At 35.3% G+C, this 26,561-nt stretch overlaps 1 protein-coding gene across 1 annotated transcript; it reads left to right on the top strand.

The window, feature by feature from the left end:
* Nucleotides 1–1,129: 1,129 nt before the first annotated feature.
* On the top strand, nt 1,130–26,146 carry CCDC172 (coiled-coil domain containing 172). Its single transcript, XM_083844157.1, has 8 exons — nt 1,130–2,488; nt 2,711–2,796; nt 5,782–5,898; nt 7,405–7,570; nt 9,579–9,680; nt 10,453–10,555; nt 20,449–20,536; nt 21,376–26,146. Exons 1-8 carry the CDS (start codon nt 2,410–2,412, stop codon nt 21,406–21,408), a joined length of 774 nt encoding a protein of 257 aa, XP_083700283.1. The 5' UTR covers nt 1,130–2,409; the 3' UTR covers nt 21,409–26,146.
* The last annotated feature ends 415 nt before the right edge of the window (nt 26,147–26,561 follow it).

Raw genomic sequence — 26,561 nt, forward strand, 5'->3', positions numbered from 1 at the left:
TAAGATTAGGACATACTGATATGACCAGAAGAGTAAAATTAAAGTCACCTTTCTAACAGCTAGCAATTTATAAAAGATGTTATACTTTGCAGAAGTGGGAGTCAAGCAAAGGTAATTCACATTTTACTTTTATTTAGAAACATTTGGGGTCATAACATCTCATCTATTTCCATGAGAGCTAGGTAACTACACACCTTTGAAGTAATGGCTCTTATCCTGATTCTGAAAGCAGTTGTACGTTTCACGTGCATGGTTTGCTTTCTATGATCCTGAACTGATGAGTTATTTACATGTAAAATCAAGCACATATCTGTAGGAGTCAGAAGCTATCAAGCTTAATTTCAGACTTGTCCCGCTTAGTGTTTTTTTCAGACTGTGAAAGAATCTTTTACAGAACTGTTAATCATGCTGAATGGTCATTCTCAGACAGTGAGAAGTATAGTTGGAGCCAGACTCTTCTTTCTAGGGTGAGCAGTTCCTTTGCCATAATTAGAGACACTGAAGCACCCTCCACGAAAAAAACAGTCGTTTCTTTAATAAGTGACACTGAACACTACCCCAGCCTAGACCAGCTTTTTCAGTTTGAAACACAAAAGCAGTCAAGTCTCAAAAACTTCAAAGAATGCTTTTCATTTTCTTTTCTCCTTGATCCACTGATAGAGCAGTTCATTTTCTTGAATTTTGTAAAATGACTTTTTCACTCATCAGACCTGTGTAACAAATCACTGTCTCAATCACCAAATGTTCCCGCTTGACTCATCTGCTTTTGCTTTGGCCTTTGGGTAGGAAGCTTCACTTCTGAAACATTTTCTAAATTCACTTTTGTGAACTCTTCTCCTTCAGTTGCACTTTGCTCCATTTTAAAAAATAATTGCATTTCCTGCAACATAATGTGCTCGTTTCAGGTTTTTAAATTTCATCAGAACTCACATTTTCTTTCTTAGATAGAGCAATGTCTACTCTTTAAAAGCACCATTTTATAGCACACTACCAGCTATAACATGATGCTTTTTAAGTAATAAATGCTATAACATAACATTTTTACAGAATTCTCAGTTTCATTCTACAAAATGAGAACAGCTTTTTCACTACCAAGACATTTGTACTCATATGTATATTGCTTTGCTTTTTGTGGTCAAAGATCTTCTAATTTCTGAACTTTGCTGCTGCATTCTATTCTGACAGTAGCTCCTCTGAGGAAAACTCTTAAACAAAACAAGACTGTAATAATCCTAATCTTTCTCGATGTTGAAAAGGCTGGAAGGGTATCGAGCTCCTTTCCTCCAGGCTTTCTCTGCCTCAAAGCAAATAGGCCAACTTTGCATAGGTACGCCCTGCAGGGAATTTAGTTAGTTCTTTTCAAGACGTATCAAATCCTGTAATATGAATTATATTTTCAACTAGCTTTTTACAGTTCCAGGTATTCCGTTCAGTAAAGTACAAACCAAAAAGCAGCACAATAATCTCATCCGCAAGACTGCTCCAAAAGACTGTATAACAGGCTAGATTCAGATCCTTATGTACAAAGCCCAGCTGGGATAGAAACTCTGTCCTTCCACGTTAACAGTGATGCAGCAGAGTTGAGCCTGATCACAGTAACTTCATTTTGATGTAGTCAGCTTTACTGTCTTCTTGGGAATTGTATGAAAATTGCAGATTTTAGCCTACTTCTGTAACTGCTAAGGTTAGGCATCAATCTTCAAAACACAAATAAATCTGAACAGCTACATTATTAAAAATGGATGGTAAATGCTCCACAGAAAAAAAAAGGAAGGGGGAAGGAGAGAAAGAAAAAAAAAAAAAAGCTTTTGAACAACACAAGAACAATATAAATCATTTGGCCCCAGAGAAATAAAGTCAGAGCTGTTTGATCAAAACTCCCCAAACCCTGGGTCAAAATCAACGTTTCACAAATGCACTCAAGCTTGACAAGATTTAGCCAGTCAGATGCCTTTAGAACAGCCAAATATCTTCTATGTCCTGCCCCTACTCTGCTCTGTGCCTGCTTTTTTCCATTTCCTGCCTGGGTTCCCTCAACACTTGCTGTGCCACTGTACTCTCTCCGAGCCAGCTCTTCATGTTTCCCTCTGCCCTCACCCCCCCACTTTCCACAGCCCCTCATCACTTCTTCTGCCACAGCTGGGTCCTGTCTTTGGAGGTGACTTCTCTCCATGGTCTGGAGTTTCTTTCCAGACCCTTGGAGGAGCCATCCCCAGGGAGGCCAAAGCCACAGGGCAGAGACGAGGCCTGTCAGGGCCTTGGGCTGAGGCCTGAGGGAAGGGCTGTGGCTGGGCCCATCCTCAGCTTCCCTCAGGACATCCGTGGCTTCCATCAACCAGCCCTCCACAAGTCAGTGAGCCCTGGAGAGCCCTCACACACCTGAAAACTTGCCCACAAAAAAAGTCAGAAATGAATCTGGATGCTTTGTTCCAGCAAATCCAGCTCACAGAGAAGCAGGCGGGGGAAAAGAGGCGCCTCATCCAACAAGGTCAGCCCTATGGCTGACATCTTGTGGGTAGAGGAGCTGCACTGACCACACTAAATGGCCTCTCCATTTTCCAGAGGATCCTAGGAAAAGCAGAGCGGCCCCACCGCGCTATTGTGAGGGGAGCGTTGGCAAAAGCTTGGCAGGCAGCCACTCTGGCTGCTTCTTGCCAGTGGCATGTTTTTATAAAACCACATGTACTTACAGGTTTTTGTTGTGTTGCAGCTAAATTTGACATAAACCGAAGTCATGAAAAAATTAACCAAATAAAAGAAGAGCTGAGCACGGCAAAAATAACGTTAGAAACTAAGGTAAGCAGGCCACATTATAATGAAATGCATTATATTTACAAACATATGATCTATTCTTTTCAGAAATAGATTCATAAACATTTTCAAGGCGTATGCTTCACCTAGTGAGTGAGAGAGCATTGAGAAAACTTACAGCATGCGTTTCTGTAGTGATCATTGCCAGCAAATGTGTGTATTTCATGAGGGCAAAGGTGTGTCTATGGCTTTCCTCTCACAAATGCCAGACTTCAGACTGACCTCTGGATATGTTCAGGGACTTTCTCACCTCAAGGCCAGACACATTTCCAGATAATACTTCCAAAATCTGGAATCACTGAAGACAGCACATATGCGCATGAAGTCATGCCTGCTCCCCTGGAAAAGAGCTGGGCAGGGAGCAGATTAACTGTGAGCAGCCTGGACCGAACACTCTTGGAGGTTGTTATAGCACTTGCTCTTTTTACATATGCATTCATTCAGAGGTCTGGAAATCATTCCTGTTTTGCCCCCTGCCATTCCTTAAAGTTGTTATTTATTTCACAGAGAATATATGGAAAAATTCATTGTGTTTACTTCACAGGATCTTGAGTCATATACTAAAGATTCCTGGGTTCACAATTATACCAGGCCTTAGAGTTTTGCTAGGGACACTGAAGACAGGGGAAAGTTTCCAAATCTATTTGGTGCTTTTAAGATTTTATTATGCTTTCCATTTATCCAAATGGAAGACATTGGTTTAGATTTAAACTTTCATTTTTGCAGAACTTCTTCACCATTAATTCCTGTCAGTACAAATGATTTAAAAATCCATTTGCTTGTGCCTGAAAATGAAGTCTAAATATCATCCTTGTGCTCTTAAGTACCTGCATTGGTGGAATGTGTGTGCGCAACAAGAAAGCTTATGGAGTCTCCTTTGAAGTTAAAACTGTTGTGTCCTGTCATTTAAATAAACAGCTTCATGAGCCTTTGGGGAATTACTTCACCTAGATGCAAAAATAAATGTTTTGGGGATGATTGTCATCTTTCCAAAAACAGGCTCTTCTGTCTTTTTTTAAAGGCTATATACTATGTATAGTAAATACCGACATTACTGTGATGGGGTCAGAAAAAAAGAAAAAAAAAAGGAACAAATATACAAATATTTACTGTTGTAAATTGAGACTATAATCTTGCAAGCAGTTAGTCACATGTTAGCATTTATGCATGCAACAATCTCAGAGCCCAAAATAACTTTTAAATAGTAATTTATTTACATTTTAAATTTATTTAAATTTATCACAGATGGCTGGGTGTTGTTTGTTAGATAAAGTCCTTTGTAGCCTTCCTCCTACATTTATTTATGAACATCACTAGTTTATGTTTATACTACTAATTTGTTATTGATGCATTGTGATTTACAATCAACGTTTATGTGGTAGGTATAGAATGTCCCAGGAGTAGAGCTATTATTGTAAATGGCTAATGGGAAGAGCTGAAGAATTATTCCTAATTAGATCTTAAGTGCTTTACCCATCAGGATTAATAATATTCTAACTGGTGTCCACAAAAGTATAGTTTACTTGCCTGTTTATTCTGACATTGATTCATTTATATATAGGACGTGATACAGAAAGTAAGTGGAATGGAAAAATGCATTTCAATCAGACCGTATTTTGGTTCAAAGATTATAGAGATATTTAAATTATTTAAAGTAATTTATTTTTCAGTACAGCAGTTAAGTTTACATATGTCTAGAATAGTTTACATAATTCAACTAACATTAAATATTGCTGTTCAGCTAACGCTGTTCAATTTGTCCCACAACAAATAACTGTGCTTTATAAGCATAGATATCCAAGCATGTGCATGCACAAGGGCTTATGCCTGAGCAAGCAGATGAGGCTGAATTTAAAAGTGTTTTGACAACTATTTCACAGAGACTGCCTGTGGTCAACCAAAGGTTCCCAGGAAATTCTATTTATTTCCACTGTTCTGTAAAATCAAGTGGCATGTAATTACAACCTGAATTATAGCATTTTGCCTTTCATGGCTAAATGATTTCTTCAAAAAAAATCTATTGCAAATATATTGATTAAGTAGGCATCTTACAGATGGAGAAACTACACTACAGTTAGTTATGTTCAATAATATAATTACAGTGGTATAAGATCATCTGCTCTCTTTGAATTAAGATGCAAAATAAATATTGCTGAGGCAAGCACCTCCGTGACGCTCATTGTGCCAGACATATTAGGGACGAGGAAAAAGTCTGGTCCTTTCCTTTCTGATTGTCTCACACTAGTCTTAGGACATTTGATTCCATTATCCTCCTCCTTTTGATAACAGATGCACTTAATCTGTACCCTCTCCAAATCATCTATATTATTTTTATCTTCTATCAGATAATTTAACATTTAAAATTAATAAAACTAAAAATAAAGCTATATGCAAACTAGAAGTATAGGTGGTGGGCGTGGGGAGGACCTTATGACAAAACTGTCTTTAGACTATCAACATTCTTACCATTATATTTCTTTAGCTAAGAATTCCAACAGTTGTTCTCAGAAAAAAAATGTGAGCTTTGTTCCTCCTTCACCTATGCAATACTAGCACTGCAGAGCTGATGACGTACACAGCCATTCAGGTGTTTTCTGGTTTGCTATGAGATGGGTTGTACACAACAAGATGGAGGACATTGTACTAAGGTTGAGTAAAAGATTCTATGTGATCAATATTTTTCCTATTTTTAACCTGAAAATGTTTTGCCTAACCTGGATAAACTTAAAAAATATTATTTTAGATAGAAAGGCCAGCACCAAATCTGTTTTTTTAAAGAGAGGGTATTTTTCCAAAGCTTAGTGGTATAATGAAAGATTACTGGGGGGGAAAAAGAGAGCTGCTATGTTTTTTCTAGTCCAGCAGCTACACCAGCTGTGTTTTAACTGGGCCTAGATCCTTATTTCCAATATGAAAGTATATGAAATAATAAAACAATAACCTTATTTCATAACTGTTTTCTCTTGCAAGGTTCAGCATCTGTCTGAAAAAATGTTCTTCTTAGAAATTCTGAAGAAACATGAAGACAGCTTAGAGAAACAGAAAGCTGAACTTACTAATCAAAAAAGCATTCTTCAGAAAAACTTTGTATGTTTCCAGCTACAACATTTAAACAGCTTGTTTGTACTGTATGAGTGTATTCAGCTTTAAATTTGAAAATATGGAAGAATTAACGTTATAAATCTGAATAGTCCATTTTTATTATTATTATTTTTTAACTCTAGCATACTTAAAAATGTAAATGTGGCTAAATTCTCACTTTGAATTTTAAATTTAGTTCTCAGCTTAATGATCTAAGGTAACGTGTGCTGCCTTTTATCGACAAAGCTGATTTAGCATTCTTAACTTCAGTTTCTAATTTCTGATATATGGCTGAATTCCAATTCTGACATATTAACTACTTCGTAAAAGAAGAGTAGGAAAATCACACCTTAATTTGGACTTCCTCAAGCACAATAAAGCAGATTGAGAAGTATCAAAGGAAAATCTGAGGGAGGCCAATAGAATGTTTTAGGAATGACGACATCCCACACAATCTCTTTGAGACCACAAATAGTTAGCCACCTCTTAAAAGGTAGCTACTTGCAACATATAGACAATAAGCTTTTCAATTTACTGTCATGCTAACCTGAATATTGCCTTCCTCTTTCTTCATCGTGCATCCTTAAGTCTTTAGATACTAAGTAAATCCATGCATGAGTACTCTTCTCTGCATATGTATTTGTATTTCAAATCAACAGAGCTGAATTTTCAATATTTATTATGAATCATCATTATCACCACTAAACCCTTAAGCAAATAATCATTTTAACTAATACTACTTCGGCATCCAAAGTATTCCCTATCTTAAATAGAGGGGGGAAAAAGAAAAAGAAATAAATATAATCACAATATCAGAGTAAAATTATTCAGTTAAAAGGCAAAAAAATTACTATTCTCTGAAGAAATGTGAAATTTATTTAATTGCAATCAGTCAGGTTTGATATACAGATTGTTTGTTTCTTCCTGTACGTAAGGTTATTTCTTTTAATTTATTCAGTTAAGATTTTTTAAGGAATTTATTATTACCCGTGTCTTTAGATTATTTTTTTCTAGAAAATGAAAGTGACTGCCTATCAATTATAGCTTTCATAGTAGATATCAATGGAGATAAAGCAAGTCTGCCTTATGCACAGGAATAAACACCTTTAATTAATTTAATAACAGCCTAAAAAAGAATGGTCATATTATGCTACTGACTTTAAACAGAACTTGCTACTAATTTCAATAAGGAGTTGAACTTAAAAACTGCTGACGCAAGTCTGTAACACAATCTGGTGATTTTAAAAATGTTTTTCTATGAAGAATATATCCTCCACTTTGTCAAGAAAAAAAAAAAAGATTCCAACAGCAGACAAAAAAAAAAAGATTCCAACAACAGACAAAATGATAGAGCTGTAGACCATTTTCATGTTCTCATAAGTCTGGAAAATAAATACATAGCATGTGTAAAGTTTAAGGATAAACGATAAGTATGTTTCACTCTGCCTAGCTTAACAAATACTTCCTTTTTTTTTTCATCTGAATATTCGGTTTTCCCTTTCTTTTTTTCAGACAGATGCAAAGAGAAAAATGACTGAAGAGGAAGATAATTTTGCAAGGGAAATAACAGAGTTTAACAATGAATATGGACTAACAAGTAATAGAGATCTTCTGATTAAAAAAAAAGTCAAGACTGAAATAAATGATTTAGAGAATGAGGCAGCTCTGTTAAAAAATGGTAAGTCTTACATTAAATGATTTCATCTTGGATTACCAGAGAATACAAATCAATAAAATATAGGAGTGCAAAACAATAATTTTAATCATATTCTCCTGCTGTCTGGAACTATCTCTTAGCACTAAACTGAAAGAGAGTGGTCTGACATACCATGTTACACAAAGATCATTAAAGCCTTTTCTATTCTCCAACCTCTTCACTCATTTCTAACCATGAGTGCTATAAGGAGAAGCAGATCTGTAAAAGTTGCTCACAATGTCTAATGTCAGCTAGCACAAAGGTGCGCTGCCATACATAACATACTGTATTAGGTTTGCAATGATTTTAGTCACCTTTGGTTGAGTTTTATAAATTTTCTTAGCTTCAAAAAATTATACGCAGAGTTGTCTGGTATGACTGGTCTTTTACAGCCACAGTTTCTCTCTGAGTTAAGGTACAGTATATGAGGTTTCCCAGAATAGAGTCAGACCGAGAAACAATCCTTCAGAAAGGACATTGGAGTCATCATGGATCACAAGCTGAACACGAGTCAATGACATCAGAATATCAGCACCATACTGAGACACATAAACATAATTCTGACCTCTAAGACATGCAAAACAATCTTTCACTTTATTTAGGGCAGTTAAAGTCTTAGCTGGAGTACTGTGTATCTAGTCTTGGATGTTGCATTTCAAGAAAAAATGTGGACCCGCTGGAGACAGTCCACATGGGAACAGTTAGAGTGATCAGAGATCTGGAGGACGTAGGGGAAAAAAGGAAAGAATTGGAAGTATTTAAGCTATGGAGGAAAAGATTGCTTTAAGGTGGGTATCAGCCTTAAAATGTTTAAAGGGTTCTGTAAAAAAGAAAGTGATTCTTGATACCTGTAGTGAACTGAATAAAAAGTAACAAGTTTAAACAACAGTAAGGGAGCATCTGCTGGCTGTTTGAGAAATCTTTCAAACAAATAAGAGGAGTGAACAATTGAAACAATCTGCCTTAGGAAATTGTGGATTCTCCATTAACAAACGTCTTTAAAAGCAGGTTTTACAAGCATCTGTCAGATGTGACAGATGTATAGCTGATGCTATAGCCTTCAGGAGGAAGAAGGCTCCAGATGACCCCTCAAAGTCTTATCCAGTCTCATGATTCATTAAGTGTCAGCACTTTGTATTCCATGACTTCTGATGTAAAGTTACTGAAATAAAACGGTCTGAGTTTGTATTTGGTTATACTTTCGTTCTGTATTTGATAGGGCTCTGATTCTGATCTGCAACTGAAAAAAAAGTCTGTATTTGGAGGCACCTATTATTTTTAATGATTAATTTATTTGATAGAATTAAATATTCAGACAAATCTGATCAGTCAAATGGTCTCTTGAAGGTTAGATCAGCAGAACATGAAATGACTAACCTCTTCCTTTTCTGGGTTCAGTTGCTGTCTCGATTACATCCTTTTTAAATTGCACTTTTTGAGATACATCTTGTCTGGCTTTCTGACTGCTGCAGTCCTGAGCACACTATCAGAACTTAAGTGAACAGGATAAAATAACTAATAACAAGTAAATTATTCGAGGACATCTGGTTGGGGGGGGGGGGGGGTGATCACAATTAATTCCAGATGCTGTCAACATTCTGGTTCAAGCATCCGTAATACTAAACAAAATATGTTGTGGTATTTTTCTTTTAGTTGTGCTGAAAGGTGTTTATTTACCTCCTGCTCAATAAGTCATCTTCCTTTATAGCTGAAGTAACTCTAAAGCAAAAGATTTGCAATTATTTTTATGCCCAGTCAACAAAAATGTGAATGTCTTAAGAACATTAGAAAACATTTATTTTCACAATGAGAAATACATTACATAACATATTTCCTGTGAGCTGGATTTCATGTAACTGATTTTGGTTGTATTTAAGGTTCTTTTTCAGTAGATAAAGATGAGTAGAAGTAGTAAAGAGTATTTAAGTTTATATTATGAAGACTTAAACTGCAATGCATTGTAATTTAAAATATAATTTTTTAATCTTAGAAATGGAGTTAATGGAACATAAAAGTGTTCAGTTAAATGCTCTCCAGCTGCAGAAGAATGACTTAAAGCAGGAATTATTTACTCTCCAAAGTGAACTCAAAGGTGCGCTTGATAATCACTTGTTATGGTAATTATTTCTGTCTTGACAAATAGTTCTGAAAAATCCTTTCTGTCAAGTTATTTTTCTCAGAAAAAAGAAGTCATAGAAATAAGATTTTTCATAGTTTGTTATGTAATACATCATCTTAAAATACGTTTGTAACAAGTATTGTGGATTTCATTAAGATTTATATTGAATGTCACTGATAGCAAGGCATTCGGTTTTGCTGACTCATAACCTATACATACGAAAAAGAAAATTCTACTTTTGTTAGTAAGACAAATACTTAAATGGAGAATTATGTGTTTCAAAGTGAACTTGAAATCAACCTAAGTGTTGTTTAAAAACCATTAACCTGTAATAAAAGAATGTTGTAAAATTCAGATGTTTAACCAACATGGCTTGGACTGATAGAGGACGAAGCCAAAACTGTCTCTGAGTTCTAAATTCAACTGTTATTTTTTACTGACATTTGTGTATTAAAGGCAATGCATAAAAAAAGAGATCCACACACAAGGCTGGCAAAAAGGTGTCGAATATGCAAGAACCCCAGTAAAAGAAACAACTATACAGAGAGAAGCAAGAAAGGTTCTGTTTCATAGGTGATGTCAGGCAATAGGAACACTAAAATAATACGTGTTCACCATTCAGGTGCCTTTATCCTACAAACAGTTTCACAGAAAAAAAAAAAGTTAGATAAATTTAGAAAATGCAGACTGTCATTGAATATGCATGATTAATAAAATAATAACGACGTTATAAATGTATGTTTAGACCTTGAGAAATTAATCAAGGAGGCTGAAGGAACAACAAAAGGTTTAGAAACAGAAAAAGTCCAAGTCACTGAAAAACCTCAGACTGATCCTGAATGTTTAAGGTAAGAGTCTCGTGTTAGTAGATCCTTAAATTTAATTTTAGGTCTGTAGTTTCAGTTCTGGTAGTAATGACTATTTTTTGTATATTCCTATACAATTCATTGGAAATCAGAAGAACCAATTATGTTTATTACAGAACAAAAATTCTCTTTGTTTATTACAGTCTTTCACCCTTACATACATGCTGCAATGAACTAAAAACTGAAAGCATTTGCAAGGAAATCACAGTCATACTTGGAGGGTGAGCAAAAGCCTGCTCTGTGGGTAGTAGGTTTCTTCAGTCTTTGTAAAAATAGTGGTGGTGGTACAGAGAATATTGATGAACTACCCATCATGCTATATACATTGACTGGCTGAATAATGATGGACTGGATGGGCCACAAAAACCTCTTCAGATCAGGTGGGCTTTGCACTGAACTTAATGCAGATTTATTTTCTCTGCTGTCCCTGCCATCAGTTCTAGTTTGACTTCTAATTAAGCTAGTTTACAACAAAATCTTGAAGATTTAAACAAGACAGAAGACCTTGCACAGTCTCCCTTAATAGTCAATATTGCTCCCCAGGAAGAGAGTAGTCATGACTCATTTGTTGTCAGCTTGCTCAAGTGTGACATTTACATTTTCACCGTACACAAAAGCATGTAATGAACTTTAACAAAACAAAAAGTTTCAATGCAAAAAGCTCCCCGTCACAAAAGTAACTCTTTTTCTAATTTTATGGTGCTCCATGTGAAAGTGCCTATGAGTATTTAAAAATATTTAATAGACAATGTAAATTCCTCTTAGAAGAACTGGTCCAAATTATTCTCTAAAATAAATTATTAGGGAAAACAGAACTTTTGTAACGTCACCCTTTTCTCCTATACATTTATTAGTTTTTGACTAAAATAAATATAGTATATTTTTCTGAAATCATTCAATGAAGAAATAAAATTTAGCAGGGAACTCTGGGCATTTTTCTGAAGGACGATTTGTTAAAGACCAATTTTTTTGCTGAATACCAGTTTCTGAAAGAAAAAATGATATATCAGCCCTATTACTAACTGTACAACCTCTTACATGGCGCTGAGACATAGCCAAAATTCCCTCAACATAAAAATTAATTAGCTTACAATTCCGCATACAGTAGCAAAAACTTTGCATTCAACATATACATATAGGACAGTGTAAATAATAATAACAGTTGCAATTCCATTGCAGCTTTAAGACAGGCCCTTATAATTCACTCCTCTACATTATTCATTCCACCATGATATATTAGGTTTTGTGATACATGAGGTTGTCAGCTTTCTACTAAATAATACACTTCCCATGGATTAGTTTACTGCCATAATGCCACTTAATATTCAAATTGTCATAATTAGTTTTCTGTAACAGGTTTCCTGTGTGTAAGTTACAGAAGTAGCAAGCAGCAATACTTTAAATCCCCAGCTCTGCCACTGATTCACTGAGATCCCAGGCAAGTCATTCGAGCCCATACATGTCTGTTATTTGATAATTGCATGTAGTGCAAAATATAAAGTGCTACTACTATTGTTACTACTGTCACAAAAAGCAAACACTCATTATGGTGTAACAATATACTGAAGTTTGTTTATACCAAAATATTTTTTCATTTCAGATACTGGACATAATTTATGACCGATTTGTCTAAATCATACTTTTATCTTGCTCTGGCCTTTGGTCTCATACATATGTGCAAAAGCTCTTTGCTTGATAGAGAAAGATAGCTTTGAACAAGTTAATTCCGATGCCAGGAGCAGCAGAGCTATGTCATTGCACTTCTGTCAGCGCTAATAGGTTCTGCTTTTCAGTAGAGCTACACAGGCAGTCCTCGTTTATCTACTTCCCTATGTCACAGCGCTGTGCTGTTTAGCAGTATCCCACATCCCACAGCTTTTTAGCCTTGTACACTTCTTACGTGTTTTTTTTTTTTAAACCTACTCATGACTTCTTCATCTGGACTATTGAATTAAGAGAATGAAAGGGAATTTAAACACCTCTTACCTTTTTTTTTTTTTTAAAACCTACTCATGACTTCATCTGGACTATTGAATTAAGAGAATGAAAGGGAATTTAAAGTATGTTACAAATAATACAGTATATATAGTCCTTCTGGGAGAACCTAACTGCCCTACAATACTTACAAGGAGGCCATCAAGAAGACCAGTTTTTTCTTTAATGAAGGCTTCTCCCCCACACCTTCTGTTTCCCCCCAGTTCTCCTTCCCCCATATAGAATCTATTGCAGGAATATAGTTTTAGTTTTTACTGAAAATCACATTTAGTATACGTTATAAAGAGAGGAATATTCTGACATAACACAAGCAGTGTGGATCAAAAATTCATACTTTTTCTATAAGGCACAAAATTTGATTCTGTCTTTTTTATGATGTAGGAAGCCACAACATTTTTTAAATGGCAAAAATACCAACGTGTTTAATGCTTCCTTAGAACAAACATGAGAGACAGTCAGCATCAATAACCTGATATATGTAGCTCCCAGGCCACCCTCTAAGTCTGTTATTGGATCACATACCTAGTCCCAGCTTAAAAATCAATATCAAAAGTAGCTGGCAAGGCAAGAATCTTCATTACAATTAAGTATATATCTTAAAGAAAATTGCATTTCACCTGAAGAGTGTAGCCAGCTAATTCAAATTACAGCAATTTATCTTTGATCTGAGAAAAATGCCCTATACAATATCTGCAGTTTCATAAAATTTCTCCGAAATCCATCAAAGAATTACAGAAGGTCGTAAGAAGCGCACAATGTTAATTCCAGCAGCTACTGGTATTGCATTTACAAGGTTGTTCTAATACACATAAAATACTGGAAAAAGCTAACCAAAATTTGAATGTTGAATACAGATATAGTTATGGATAAGGACTAAAGAAAATATGATTTTTAGTATGTACTTCTCCAAAAATTAGAGAAAAATATATTATGGTTTTATTTTTATGAGATACAGTGGTACCAAAAGGCACACTCAAAATCCAGCATTTTAATAGATCTTCAATTCTGCATTTGCCTCTCGAGTCCTTGCGTAGAAGGAATGTTTTCTGAAAAAAACAGTCAACGACATGATTTTATTTCATGCTGAAATACACTGGAAGGAGTCATATGACCAGTAATGATTCTAAACTGTGCCAGCAACAACCCTCATGCCAAAATATGGTAATAGCAATTAAGGCAGGACTCACTGAACCATTCCAGCTAAGTTAAAGGAATCAACTCTACCAGCATCCTGAAAATTCAGGTCAGTGAAGCTCTTTGAGATCAGGGAGTGCTCTAGCTTCTTGTTAGCTAGGGATAACTGCTGCCAGCAGTACTACCAATGGCAGAAACCACGTTCCATGACTCACTGCTATACTCTGCCTATCACTAACCCCTGAACTTTCACAATTTCAATCATACTGTCCTAGTTTAAAGTTATCACATACAGTAGATGAAAAACCGAAAAACCTATTTTCTGGACCTAAGTTAATCATCCCCATCACAACTAGGAATGTTCCACATGCTTCAATAGTTTGATAGCTGCTTTTATTTTTATTTATTTTTTTAAGATCAATCTGCTCAAAAAATTTTACAACTCTACAGTGTTGACCCTATAACTCCCTTCCTGACAGACTGCTGTGACTACAAATTCAAGATAAGGTATAAAGTACACTACATTTTGCATATGAAAAGATACACCAAACCTTTGACTTCCAGGTGCATTCCAAGCACATATGTGGAATATACTGACTGCTGTATATACTGACTTGAATGTTCAGTGGTAAAAGAGTTATTCAATATTTATATATATGTTTGTTTTTTTTTAAGAAAAATATTTCATTAACAATGATGCTTTTATACAGCATTTAGAAGTTTTCTAGTGCAATCTTCGGTGTTAGGCTTTTCCTTATGCTGAACTACATTCTGATTTTGCTTAATTTATTATTGAATTGAAATTAATGAGTGTATTCTTTAAACTTTTCCACTATTTCTGAAACTTTTTTCACAAAATACTAAAATGTTACTGAGCACAAAAAGAGACTTTAAAACACTGAAACTCTGTTATTTTGCTTACTGTTCTGTTTTAGTAACTAGTAAAATTCTGGAAAGCTAATGAGAGGAAGGAAAAAAAGACTTGGAAAATAAGAGACTTTAAGCCCATTTTAAGCAATTAAGAGAAATAAATATTCAAATTTATAACAACCTGAATTCCCTCAACACTTGTGAAAATAACAATGTAATTAAAGCCTGTTACTTTTTTGTTTTGGTTTGGTTTTTTTGCTTTATGTATTGTTAATTTAGAATTGCAATACATTTTAGCTGCATAATTTTCACTCAGAGAACTTTTGAGGTTTTTGTTGATGATGCCATCTTGATTGTTAGTCTTAAAAGCTAAATTCTTCATGCTTGTCAGCATCCTTCGTGCAGGTCTTGACAGCATAAAGTGCTTTCTTACTGACATGAACTAAAAGTGTTTTTGCTTCAGTATCACTGAATATTTTCAGCTGTAAAATGCTATAAACAAAGTAATAGATCCAATAAACAAACACGAATTTCCTTTTCTTGCTTTCTCTCTCTTCAAGACACTTTACCCTATTCCTCAATGTGGGCTCCCTGACAGTCACAAGTCTCATGATCTGGATGCATAATACAGAGATGCCTTTAAGAAAAGAGGGCTTTTTCAGAAAAGATGTGCAATTAAAATAAAAAAATGTCATCATCTGCTCTGCTAATGCCAGCCCCACACACAGAACTTTGAGAGAACTTTGGCAACAGCTCTCTCGAGTCACATTTCCCAGGCTGGTGGCAAGTAGCATCACTTAAATGGAACAATACAGATGTAAGCAGAGCCTTTCGCTGATACCAACAAATTCCTAACTATGGCATTTAACTATTATATTCACTATAATTACTTACCATATTAATTATCTTGTTTCACAATTTTAGATTTGTGTATTGTCTTACGAAAAGCAACCTATAAATAATCTTAATTGAAGATTATATAGACTAAGAGCAGACAGTTTCTACCTAAAATTTATATTTTTTCACACTATTCTAAAAGGTAGACTAAGGATATTTTTTTTCTTCAAAACCTGAATTTCTGTTCTACTTCATAATCACAGTAGCAAAGGGAAATGCATGGTCAGCTCACTTTGTAAAAATAGTTCAAGGCATTGCATATTGCATAATTCCAAGAAATATAGAATTGCTTCTTAAACTTTGGAATACAGAAAGAGAAACTCCATTGCCAAAATTAGGAAGGAAAAAGTGATGTTTTCTTTCATCTAAATCTTACAAGAAATACGTTCATTATAGCTGAACAAATGTTTCATGCTAACAGTGGACCGCCTAAGGCCATGGTTCTGGTATTTTTAAAAATATTTTTTCGATTTAATTTTATGTTAAATTTTATAATCAGGAAATATCAATCTCTGGAGTAATATATGTGGTTCAAAATGAGTTTTTAAATGACAATCATCTAATTGATTTTTTTAAGCTTTTCTTTTTAACAGAAGTACCCAGTGGAACTATTACAGTTTGAATTATGTTTAAAAAAGTTTCAATTATAAATTGCAGTATGGATTTACAAGAAGTAGATCAAATCTGAATAATGATATCTTTCTCTGATACGACAACCGATTGGTTATACAAAGAAAATTCAGTATCATCCATCTAGACGCGTGTGAAGTATTTGATATTATCCCATGTGGGAAACTATTAGTTAAACTGGAGAAGACACATTAAAATTTTTGAGTAAGGAAATGACTGATAGAAATAACAGTAATAGGGCTGAAAAAATAAACAAATAAAAAGAGCTGGAAGAAGGTAACTGCAGTCACAGCTGATTCTGTCCAATTTTTTAAATAATAACTATGGAATAGAAAGTGTTTTTAAGAAAATAGCATGAAGGAATATAAGAACTCTAGTCCTTGCAGAATGAAGTAAATAAAAGAGAGGAGGAACGTAATTATATATAAATATATAATATATATTATGTACTTGTACTAAGGACTTCAATACTAGATAGCTGGAACCAAAGAAGAGGAGCCTGAGCATACTATGTTATCAGAAGATAACTATAAACAATGAAAGTAAATATAGCTGTGGAAAACATAAAAGCAAGAGTTATTTCCACAAAAACCACAGGAGTTTTAACATTGCTGGTCAAGGCAACCTCAGTTGGAATACTGTGTGGCAACTTTATTTGTAATGCTTCATTTGGAATCTCTCCCCTATTTTTTCTTTAATGTTATTCCATTTATTTTTATTTACATTACATAGTTCCAGTTGTTACATAGCCTAGTATACTGTTTGCTTTTGTTAGTTTAATCTTCTTGCTAGTATTTATTATTACTACTACATCTTAATTTTTATTCTATTTCTGCTCCATTGAGCACATACTTTTATAATTTATTTGTTCAACTCAAGTGCTTGAGCTGTGTTCTGAGATACTGAATTCCATTCAGGATTTATTTTCTCCTTTCCTCAATCAATTGATAATACTATGAAATTCATTGACTTCTTCAGCTGTATCAATAGCATCTTCTGTTTAGTAGCAAATTGTAGATACCCAGCAAAATCTTGCACTCACTTTAGAATCATACACATTAATTTAGCCCCAGTACCGAACTGAGACTGAACAGCCCCAATGCATTAGCTCTGCTTTTCCTTGAGACAGTAAACCAGTCTTTTATTCTTTTCTTCAGTTTAAATAAAGTCTTAAAACCTTGATAAATGTTTCTTCTGTCCTTTCTGGTAAAGTTCAGGAAAATCAACATAGATACTCTGGAAGTTAGGGAACTTTCAGTTTTGTGTCACAAATTCTATTCCCTGTATACCAGAATCAAGCAATTCTGTTTATAATACGCTAATGTTTTCCCTCGTACTTATGGTTAAAAAATAGAACAGTGATCATACAGAAGTCAGAGGCAAGAAGGAGAACAAGGAAAAAAAATATTTTTCTTGTCTCATTAAAACATAACCAAGAAAGAGTCTGCTCCTTTTGCAACCCCAACAATTACCAGGTTGGATCTGTCTTCCACTTAGACAAAAAAGACCTCTAAAATGCATATTCACACAAACTATTTCTGCTTTGAGACCTCTTTACATAAAATCACTCTCAGAGTGCAAGTTTTGACTACTAAGCCTTGGTTCAGTATTATGAGCCTGTGGATGATTTTCAGAGAAATCTGTCTGAGAATATTTTTTTCATCACAGTTCAATTCATAATACCAACAACTATTGATTTCACAATTATTTTTCCAATTTGCCTTCTGCATATACAGCTAAAATTCAAGTAGAGTGCATATCAACCACAAACGCCAATGATGTTTAATAGATGTGCTCATTTGAAAGCTGCAAAATCAATCATCTTCAGCGATCTCCGTCTTCATCTCTTTGTCACTTCTAGCATTTGAGAGTAATGGAAAACAGGCCACAGATAGTTGAGCAGTCTTGGGCAAGCTAGCATCTGAAAAAAAAATCTGATGCTTTTGTCCCACCTACTTGATTTAAATACCAGTAATAAAACATAGCCTTATCTTGAAGAAGGTTTTTCAAACCTCCTTCCACAAACATGGCATTTCCAGCCCAGTTAGTCATTAGAGCCCATTACCTGTGATTCTGTAACTTACTAATACAGCGTCAATCCAGTGTAATGACCTTTTTTTTTTTTTAAAGATACCTTTGATTTTCCTCTAGAAGATCAAAGTGCTAAAAATAAGAACAAAAACAAAGAATGTGGAAGATGAAAAAATAATTTATCTTTTCAGTTTTTGTTGTTCTTTTGTTTTTAAACAGATTTGCTTTTTATCATAGTTGTAAGGAGGGTATAATTGTCATATTAATCCTTGTTCTGGCAAAAGGCACATCTCTTTCCATTTCCAAAGGTGACAGATAACCTGCCCTACATCTAGACAGTATAGTTCCATGAATAATTGGTTTGCATATTTGATTCGAAAGTGAAAAGATGAATAGGAGTATCCTGTTTATCTTAAGTGTAAAATAAAAAAGCTAAGTCTGCTTCCAGGTTAAGCATTATTTTGAATAGTTCCATTGTCTCACGTTCCTTCTGGTAAAACTTCATCATTTATTCAGTAAGTCAGGCATCTCCAGCGCATTAATTGTGTAGACTGCAACCTAACAGACAGCCCTTGTTTTGTGAGTATAATATTCCTGGCACATACTGTAATTATCTAGCTTCTAAATAAGAAAGAAGGAAGACCTGAAAGCAAAATCAATTGATTAATGTAAAAATTAAACACCACATTTGAATAAATGACTTTTATCACCACTACCTGATGCTATATAAGGAGTTGTGCTTTCATCACATTTAAATTTTATAAAATATTTTATATAAAATTTAAAAATCCATAGGCAAAACTTCACAGAAGCACATCATCAATAGTAATTAATTCACAACCCCAAGACACAAATTAGCAACTCTTACTGGTTATTTTCCCGTTGTTTTGTCCTTAGTGTACACCTAAGCACGGATGGGTAGCTGCAAACAGGCTGTGCATCAATGTTCCAATGTGGAATACAATGAGAGAGCATTTTCTCAGAGATTAAAAAAAAAAAAAAAAAATGTTAAAGTAAATTCAGCAAAGCAGGGCTTTTGTGTGTGTGTGTGTGTGTTTGTTTGTTTTATCTTAAATTAGGGCTCTAAAATCATACTAGCAGAAAGCACAGAGAAAAAACAAGGAGGGAAGGCAATGAACTCAACCTGATTTAACCAAGATCAGAAGCTGATCTTAGACCTTGAATTGAGCTTCTCTCAATGAAGATTTTTCGTGGCCTACAGAGCATTAATCTAAACCAATATAGGCAGTGTTGTGCAAAGTTTAGGCGTCTACTTTTAGCAGGACCAATGACTTGAGTATTTCCTGAATACTGATATTCCCCTTGGAATCTCTTTTTCTATAGAGGACTTTTTCCCCCCAAAATAAACCATATTTTCTGGTTTTAAAAACACTGGATTTGTGAGCCTTGTTTGTAGACAACGTTAGGTAATCCCCCTGTCTCTTTTCATTCTATGAAAATATTTGGAGAAGAGCTGCAGTGACTCAGTAGCTGCAACAATTGAGAATAAAAATATTTGGTTTTATTAATTGTTTCCATACCGATGGTAAAATCAGGAGCTATTTGTAAAAACTGCTTTATGCCTGCAAGAGACAGAAGCCATAGGGGCTATTGTATAAACTTGAAAGAATGGGGAAAACCCAATGCTCTCTTGAATGGGAATAATCCCTATATTAAAAGTAGTCCTTACTGTAGAGAAGTTAGAGAATTCCTGTCTGAGACTATTAGGAAAACAGTCAGCAAGGGCTGGAGCAGTGAGGGGAGAACAGCAGCAACAGCCAAGGAGCCTGCGGAGGGGCACGGAACAAGGGTTGCACGAGAACTGCCCCGTGCGGTCAGGCAGAGGCCCCATCTAATCCGATATTCTGTCCTCGCCAGCAGCTCCGAGTGGATGCCCAAGTAAAGTAAGAACAGGACCATATGGTATTTCCCAACTATCAACACTCAAACTCACATGTTTAAATAAGGAAAATGATGACTAATGAGGCCATAAATCTTTCATGGTTTATAACAGCATAGTCTAGAAGTCTGTCTAATGAAGCACTGTTAGTCGAGACATACTTTGTAAAAACCCAAACTGACATTTTTCAAGGTTCCTCACGTTGCCACCACAACTGCCAGTGATGGATGAAATCCAGCGATACTGCATGAGAGCGGCATATTGACTGCCAGCTACAAAACGAGCAAACTTAAGTCTTGATCATGCAAATAGATCAATGAGGGTTCTCTCACATAAGTCAACTTGACGACTGGGACCAAAGCTGAACAACGTAATCCAAACAGCCGTTCCCTGATTTATTTTTTGTTTTTGAACATAGGCTTAAGAAAGAATTGGAAAATTACAAAGATGATGATTGGGAAAGTATCTATGAGACTCTTCGAACAGAAATTGAAATTCTGCAAATGGTATGCCATTTTCCCTACATATTTTAAGTGTTTGATAATCTTAGTTCTAAATGTGTAATTTAAGATGATTAACAGTGGTTTTAGATAAGCGGGTTTTTTATACTATGTACACAGCCAAAATCCTTGCATTGCAGGTGCACTCAATTCTCATTTGTTTTACCCTATTATTTCCAAATGTCCAGGAGTATCATTTCTCATGGAAAAAAAGAAGCACAGAAAAGAATTTAAAGATACATTTTTAGCACAAGACCTATTTGGGAGACTAGCAGTAATCATTAATTTCTTGAAAGCTGCAAAAAGAGTAGGCATTTAGGAGATAATTTAATCTTTAATTCCAGCTGTCAGATAAATGAAAGATGGGAATATGGAGAAATAGGGCTATAATAACATCCTTTATGGAAGTATTTTGTCCACTCACAAGTTCTTCACAAAAAAATTAAAGTGTGTTTTCCTCTAAATGTCAATCTTAACTTCAAATTTTTTGATTGTCAGTCTGTGTAATAATACAAAGAGAAAAAACATTTTGAAGTCCCATTTTTGGAAATTAAGGGTTTTTAAAGGTTCATTTCAGAGCCCCTGATTGAGTTGTATGAAGATGCAGCTGCTACTATCATCAACAGCAGAATATCAGTCATGGAAAATTTGTATTACTGACTGTTATGATGATTTTTAAATTTCTTTTGGAGGAATATAACTTTCTTTTACTTCTTCCATTAATTTTATTATGCTTGTCAAACTTCAGAAACAAAAACAGCATAATGTTTAAAAGCTTCTCTGTAAAGAACACAGTGAACTTATTTGACTTGATTTTCTGTAATTCAATTCTTTCTGTTTTCCAGAAGCTATCACAAAAAAAGTCTTCAGACAAGTGAATAATATGTGGCGTATCATATGAAGTGTCACAGAAGCTAATCTTTGAGAGTTTTAAAACAATTTTACGCAGGCTCTATCAGCATGCCTTTTGGTGCTGTTTGGTTAAACCGCAGTTTGTATCTGCCTTTATTTTCCATTAAAATCAAATTTTATTCATTTAAAAGTGTGGGGTTTTTTTTTTTGTGTGTGTTTTATCCTCCCTCCAGTTCAACAGCTATCCATATTTATTTTCCTCTTTGTTGCCCATGAATGGACAACACAGTCTACTACACACACAGCCAAGTTCCTATAACACAAGCTTCGTTCTCTACGTACTGTTTTTCAGAATGAACACTCTCCTTTTAAGGTAACGATGCGGTCTCATTTGAGAGGAAGACTGGTGTTAACGTCAAGAAATACTTAACAGGACCTGTGGGCTATTTAGGTTATATCTGACAATGCAATTCCATAACAAGCTCTCTGAAACAGCTCAACTCTAGTGATACTGGAGGATCGTCCAGAATAGTTTTCAAACCTACTGATCAGTAGATGCCTCCAGTTATGGTAAGCCATATAAGTGAATAATCTTCACTAGCTTTTCTACACCAAGAGCCCTCCAAGCTCTGTCATTAAAAGAACTGCAAGAGATGTTTTATTAAGAGGGTAGGAATCGATCTTTTTGGAAACTGGCCAAGTTCTGCCTGAGATATAAGGAGTTTTTTTCCCCTCTTAGGACATAGCTGCAGTTTAAAGACTGGCAAGGTTTGATCTGCATCATCAGTATCAAAGAGTATTCTGATCCACTGGGCTAACTAGGATAATTCCAAGAGGTTGGAACTGTATTTCTCAATAGACAGTGCTGTTGGAGCAGAATTCTCTATAAGATTTGTCTCTTCCGTAGAGATCCTTGTAGGATGTTCTTAATTTTAAAAAACTTAGTCCCTTTTCAGAGATATTTCTGATTCCAAAAAACTAGTTGCAAGCTTCAGATGTATTTAGTCATTTATTTAAATAGCTATGAAGGTCTAAATTCTTGATTATTTTAGCAGAATTACAGCATAAATACAGCACAATTTGTATTAACAATTCAGATGGCTAGAACTCTCTGAATCAATAGAGCAGCAAAACAAGAATAAAGCTCACAAAAAAAAAAAAGTGAAACAAATCAATATAAATTCTATTGGGCTAAAGAAATCTCTCAACAACTATAAAAAATATTTAATGCTGGACTAAACCAGCTGTTGCAGGGTAAAACAAACTAATTGCTGCAGTATAAAAATACACTTGTCACCACTGTGTCATGATTAATATAAACTGGGACCAATATAATACTTCTTTCTAGAGAACTCCAAAAAATTGAGCAAAAATTGTGTTTCATGGATTTTCTTTAAAATTCTTAATCCAGAGGTGTTTAATCTTTAAAGCAAAGAGTGAAAAATAAGCAAATCTCATCCTATTTAATTAATGTTACAGAACATTGCCAAGTTACTATAAAAATACACAGTTGTTATGAAAAAAATCGTTATTGCACAGATGACAAAGAATTTTTATTTTTTTAGCATAGATTACACACCTAGCATATCACAGCCTCTGAGGCCAGAAGTAGTAGTTGTCCCTTTTTTAATGACAAAATAGAATAAAGAAGTAGTGCCATAGAAATACTTGAAGCAGTTAGTGAGAAAGAGGAAGAGAATCACAGAAAAAAAAAAAAGCCATTTTAGATTTAAAAAAGTATAGGAAAAATTAGCCATGCTTCTGCTTTGGACGGTTGTTTGTTAGGGGAAACAGAGAAAATGTCCCTCATTTTTGAAAGGGGCTAAAGAAAAACTTAAGATTAACAAATCTACCTGGTAAGGATTGAAATACGACAAGCACCAAGTCCCCCCATCCTTCACAATGTACAAACTGCAGTTTTATCTCAGGTTTATATGCTGGCACCACAGCACCCCAGCTCTGCAGCCCCTTCCCCTTATGATACAGCTGAGCACACTGATGTTTTTAATCATCAAACCACAGCTCCCAGCCATGCTTTCTAAAGGACACTTCCCAGCAGGAGCCTACTGCAAACAGGTGATTCCAATGGAGAATCCAAGATCCACATGAAGAAAAAAAATCTACTATGCCAGGACATGGGCCTGAGAAGACTTGTGAAATAAGTAAACTTGAAAAAAAGAGCTTACTAACCAGGGTCAGAGAGGTCTGAGCACAGAATCCTAAAACAGAAGGTCTGTTAAACCCTAAATCTACAAGATTAGCTGCTGGGGAAACTTGAGTAGGAAATAATCTGTCAGCCTTTATGAGTCTGGAGATAGAGCAAAGGCAAGCCAAAGAAACTGGGAGATGCACTAAGTCAAAATGCAAGGGAAAAGTCATGGTCAGAGGCCATGCTGAGGAGCAGAAGACTCAAAAAGCAGGATATCCAACAACCCAAAACAGAACAGAAAGCCCAGTAATTACAGCTTAACTATACCAAAAGCTCCCCACGTTACTCTTAGCTCCCCAGATATGTACCTATTTTAAAACATGGAACAGCTGCAACTAGAAGATTAAAAAAAAAAAAAAAAAACGAGAGACTAACTAAAAATGTTTTGTTTGGTTTTGTGGTGTTTTTTTTTTTCCTTTTTCTGTTTTGGTTTTTATAAAAAGGAATTAAGCTGCCACATTTTCATGTTATTTTATTTATTATTAATGGCTCAAATCAAAGACTTCATACACATGAAAACCACTACAATATCGGAACACAGAATAAAATTACAGTTAGCTAATGCAACAGTACCCACACAAATTATTTTTAATTGGTTGACATAAATACAATGGAATTTGTGGTAATGCCAAATTAACGTTATAAATTGAAGACAAACGAGAAATAAAGAGTATGTCACACAAACTAGAAAAGTAAAAATTTAGGGACACACTGAGTCAGCAAGGAAAAAAATCATATGTATGGCAGGGGGCAAAATGCCATTTAAGGTCACAGGTCCATGTTCAGCTGACCTAGCTTATGGGGTTCACAGTCACAGCCTCCAGCTCCAGGGCTGGTTGCCTGTATAGAGCTTGACTTGTTTGGCAGTTGACTTATTGAAAAAAATTAGACCCCAAAGGAAGGGAATATTTGTTTTTAAAACTTGTGACTGAATTACATGTATAGATCAAAAATGGACTGAAAAACTGCAAGGCCAACCCCTGCCACAAAGGTGTAGTGGGGAATATGAGAGTGCAGGTTTGCGGTGATAGCAGAAGCCCTGGGGTAAAAGCTCAAGTCACAGGTGGTCAGTTGCAGATCACTAGAGAAGTGCAGCACTGAGAACTGGGTTTGTGTCTTAATAAATAATATGTATCTAAATTCAGAAAACATCCCATTTTGATGAAAAACACATAGGAGACAACGCGGAAGTGTAAAAGAGAGTCACAATTCCTGCAAGGAAGAACAGAAAGAGGCTTGTTCCAGCACATCTCCCTGGTTAAGGACGCTGTGCCTGACCAGCTGTGCTGCCTATCTGTAGCAGATGCTCCTTGTCCTTGGAGAGGGAGAAAAAAGGCATTGCTTTTTGATTTGCCATTCACTGCATCTCTCTGCTGCAGATTCAACCATATGTAGACACTCTACGTGTGAGCTAAGTGGCTTACCAGTCTTCTTTGGTTTGATACCACTTTGTAACATGAGAAAGGATTTTACCATTGGCTGAGCTGAAATAATGCCCTGAAGCTTCTACTAAGAGAGAACACCTCCACATGATTTCCATGAAAAGACGATGGATTTAGTAGATAAGCTGTATGCCCATTTTCCAAGGTTGACAACGCAATAAGCAGCTATTGGGTAAAGAAGACTAGCAAAAGAAATGCTCTGAAATGTGATGTGATCCTACAGTAAGTTAACTGGGTAAAGGACTGGATTCAATGTCTAATGATCTATGCCTTGGTTGTCAATACAGTATTTAAGTAAGTAGTTGCTCTGCTTCTTTCGAGCTGTTTACTGATGGGAGCTGACATAGCTGACATACAGTGCTGATGTGCTCTAGCCATAGCCCGACCTTCCAAATTCCCACCACTCTCACCACATCTGCTAGGATTTGTCAGCCCCTTATCCAAATGACTTTTGTAATTATTTGGTTGCTCGGTGAATTTGGGGGGCTGATTTTTATCAAATTTCTAGATGCTTTTTTATATTCTAGATACCAGGCTAATATTATAGCTCTTTTGTTTATGAAAGTATCTGTAGTCTGTGCTGGAAAAAGCTTATATTTAGTAATACGTTCATCTGCCGAAGGACACTTTTCCACTGGCTCACAAGTAAAACTCCTAAAGCACAAATTGTCAAAACCACTCCCTGATCTTTGCGATCCATGCAGGTGACATAGATTCTCTGAAGGGCCAAAGTCAAGGCACAGACATTCTTTCACAGTCACCTGCAGTCCCCTGCTGACACTTGTAGGTTTTGAAAACCTTTTCAGCATGGGATTGTCATTAGCAGAAAGCTGGTATTTCATTTATTGTTTGACTAAAGTTGTATCAGAAATTAAAATGCAACATGACTTGCATTTTCTCAAACACTGGATGTGTTATGTTAAATATATGCCCTCTGCATTTCTTCAGACTTATGCAGCAATTCTCAGATATTGCCAGCTTTCACTGCTCCTTTGATTGCTCCCATCAGCACACGTCTGACAGTCTGGATAGCTGAGAAGCCTAAAAATGTATTTGGACATGTGAAGTGGGAGCTGATTCCTTTCTTTCCACTCAATGTCTTGAGTTTTTAAAGATAACATCTACTTGTTTGGAAGAAATAGCTTTCCAGTGATAGATTTTTAGATGTAAATAATTCATTAAACAGATGAAATGCCAGAAGTGAGTCTTTATAAGCACACACTGTATTTCTTGCATTTTACTGAAACAATAATTCCTGTTATTGTGTACTAATAAATTTCCGAGCAGTCTTGATATCAAGATATATGTGAGACATCATGTTTCACTTTAGAACAAACTATTGTTGTAATTTATTTAACTAAATTTATTCAAGCAGGAAGAGAATCTAGCCAGCAATCAAACTATGGATTGGGAGAATGTTCGATTCATATTCTAAGGCACATTTGATATAATTTGATACTGATTAAGTTCTTTTAAAAAGTCTCCAAACATGTAAGTGCCTAAAGATAACTTAGTCATAAACTAAATA

The sequence above is a fragment of the Anser anser genome (genome assembly GCF_964211835.1).
Source record: "Anser anser genome assembly, chromosome: 7".
NCBI classification, from domain to species: Eukaryota; Metazoa; Chordata; class Aves; order Anseriformes; family Anatidae; genus Anser; species Anser anser.

Excerpts from the sequence above, each read along its gene's own strand:
- CCDC172 (XM_083844157.1), top strand. The coding sequence starts at position 2,410 with ATGAATCTGGATGCTTTGTTCCAGCAAATCCAGCTCACAGAGAAGCAG. Across the intron at positions 2,489-2,710 it reads GAGGCGCCTCATCCAACAAG|CTAAATTTGACATAAACCGA; the intron begins GTCAGCCCTATG and ends GTTGTGTTGCAG. Across the intron at positions 5,899-7,404 it reads GCATTCTTCAGAAAAACTTT|ACAGATGCAAAGAGAAAAAT; the intron begins GTATGTTTCCAG and ends TCTTTTTTTCAG.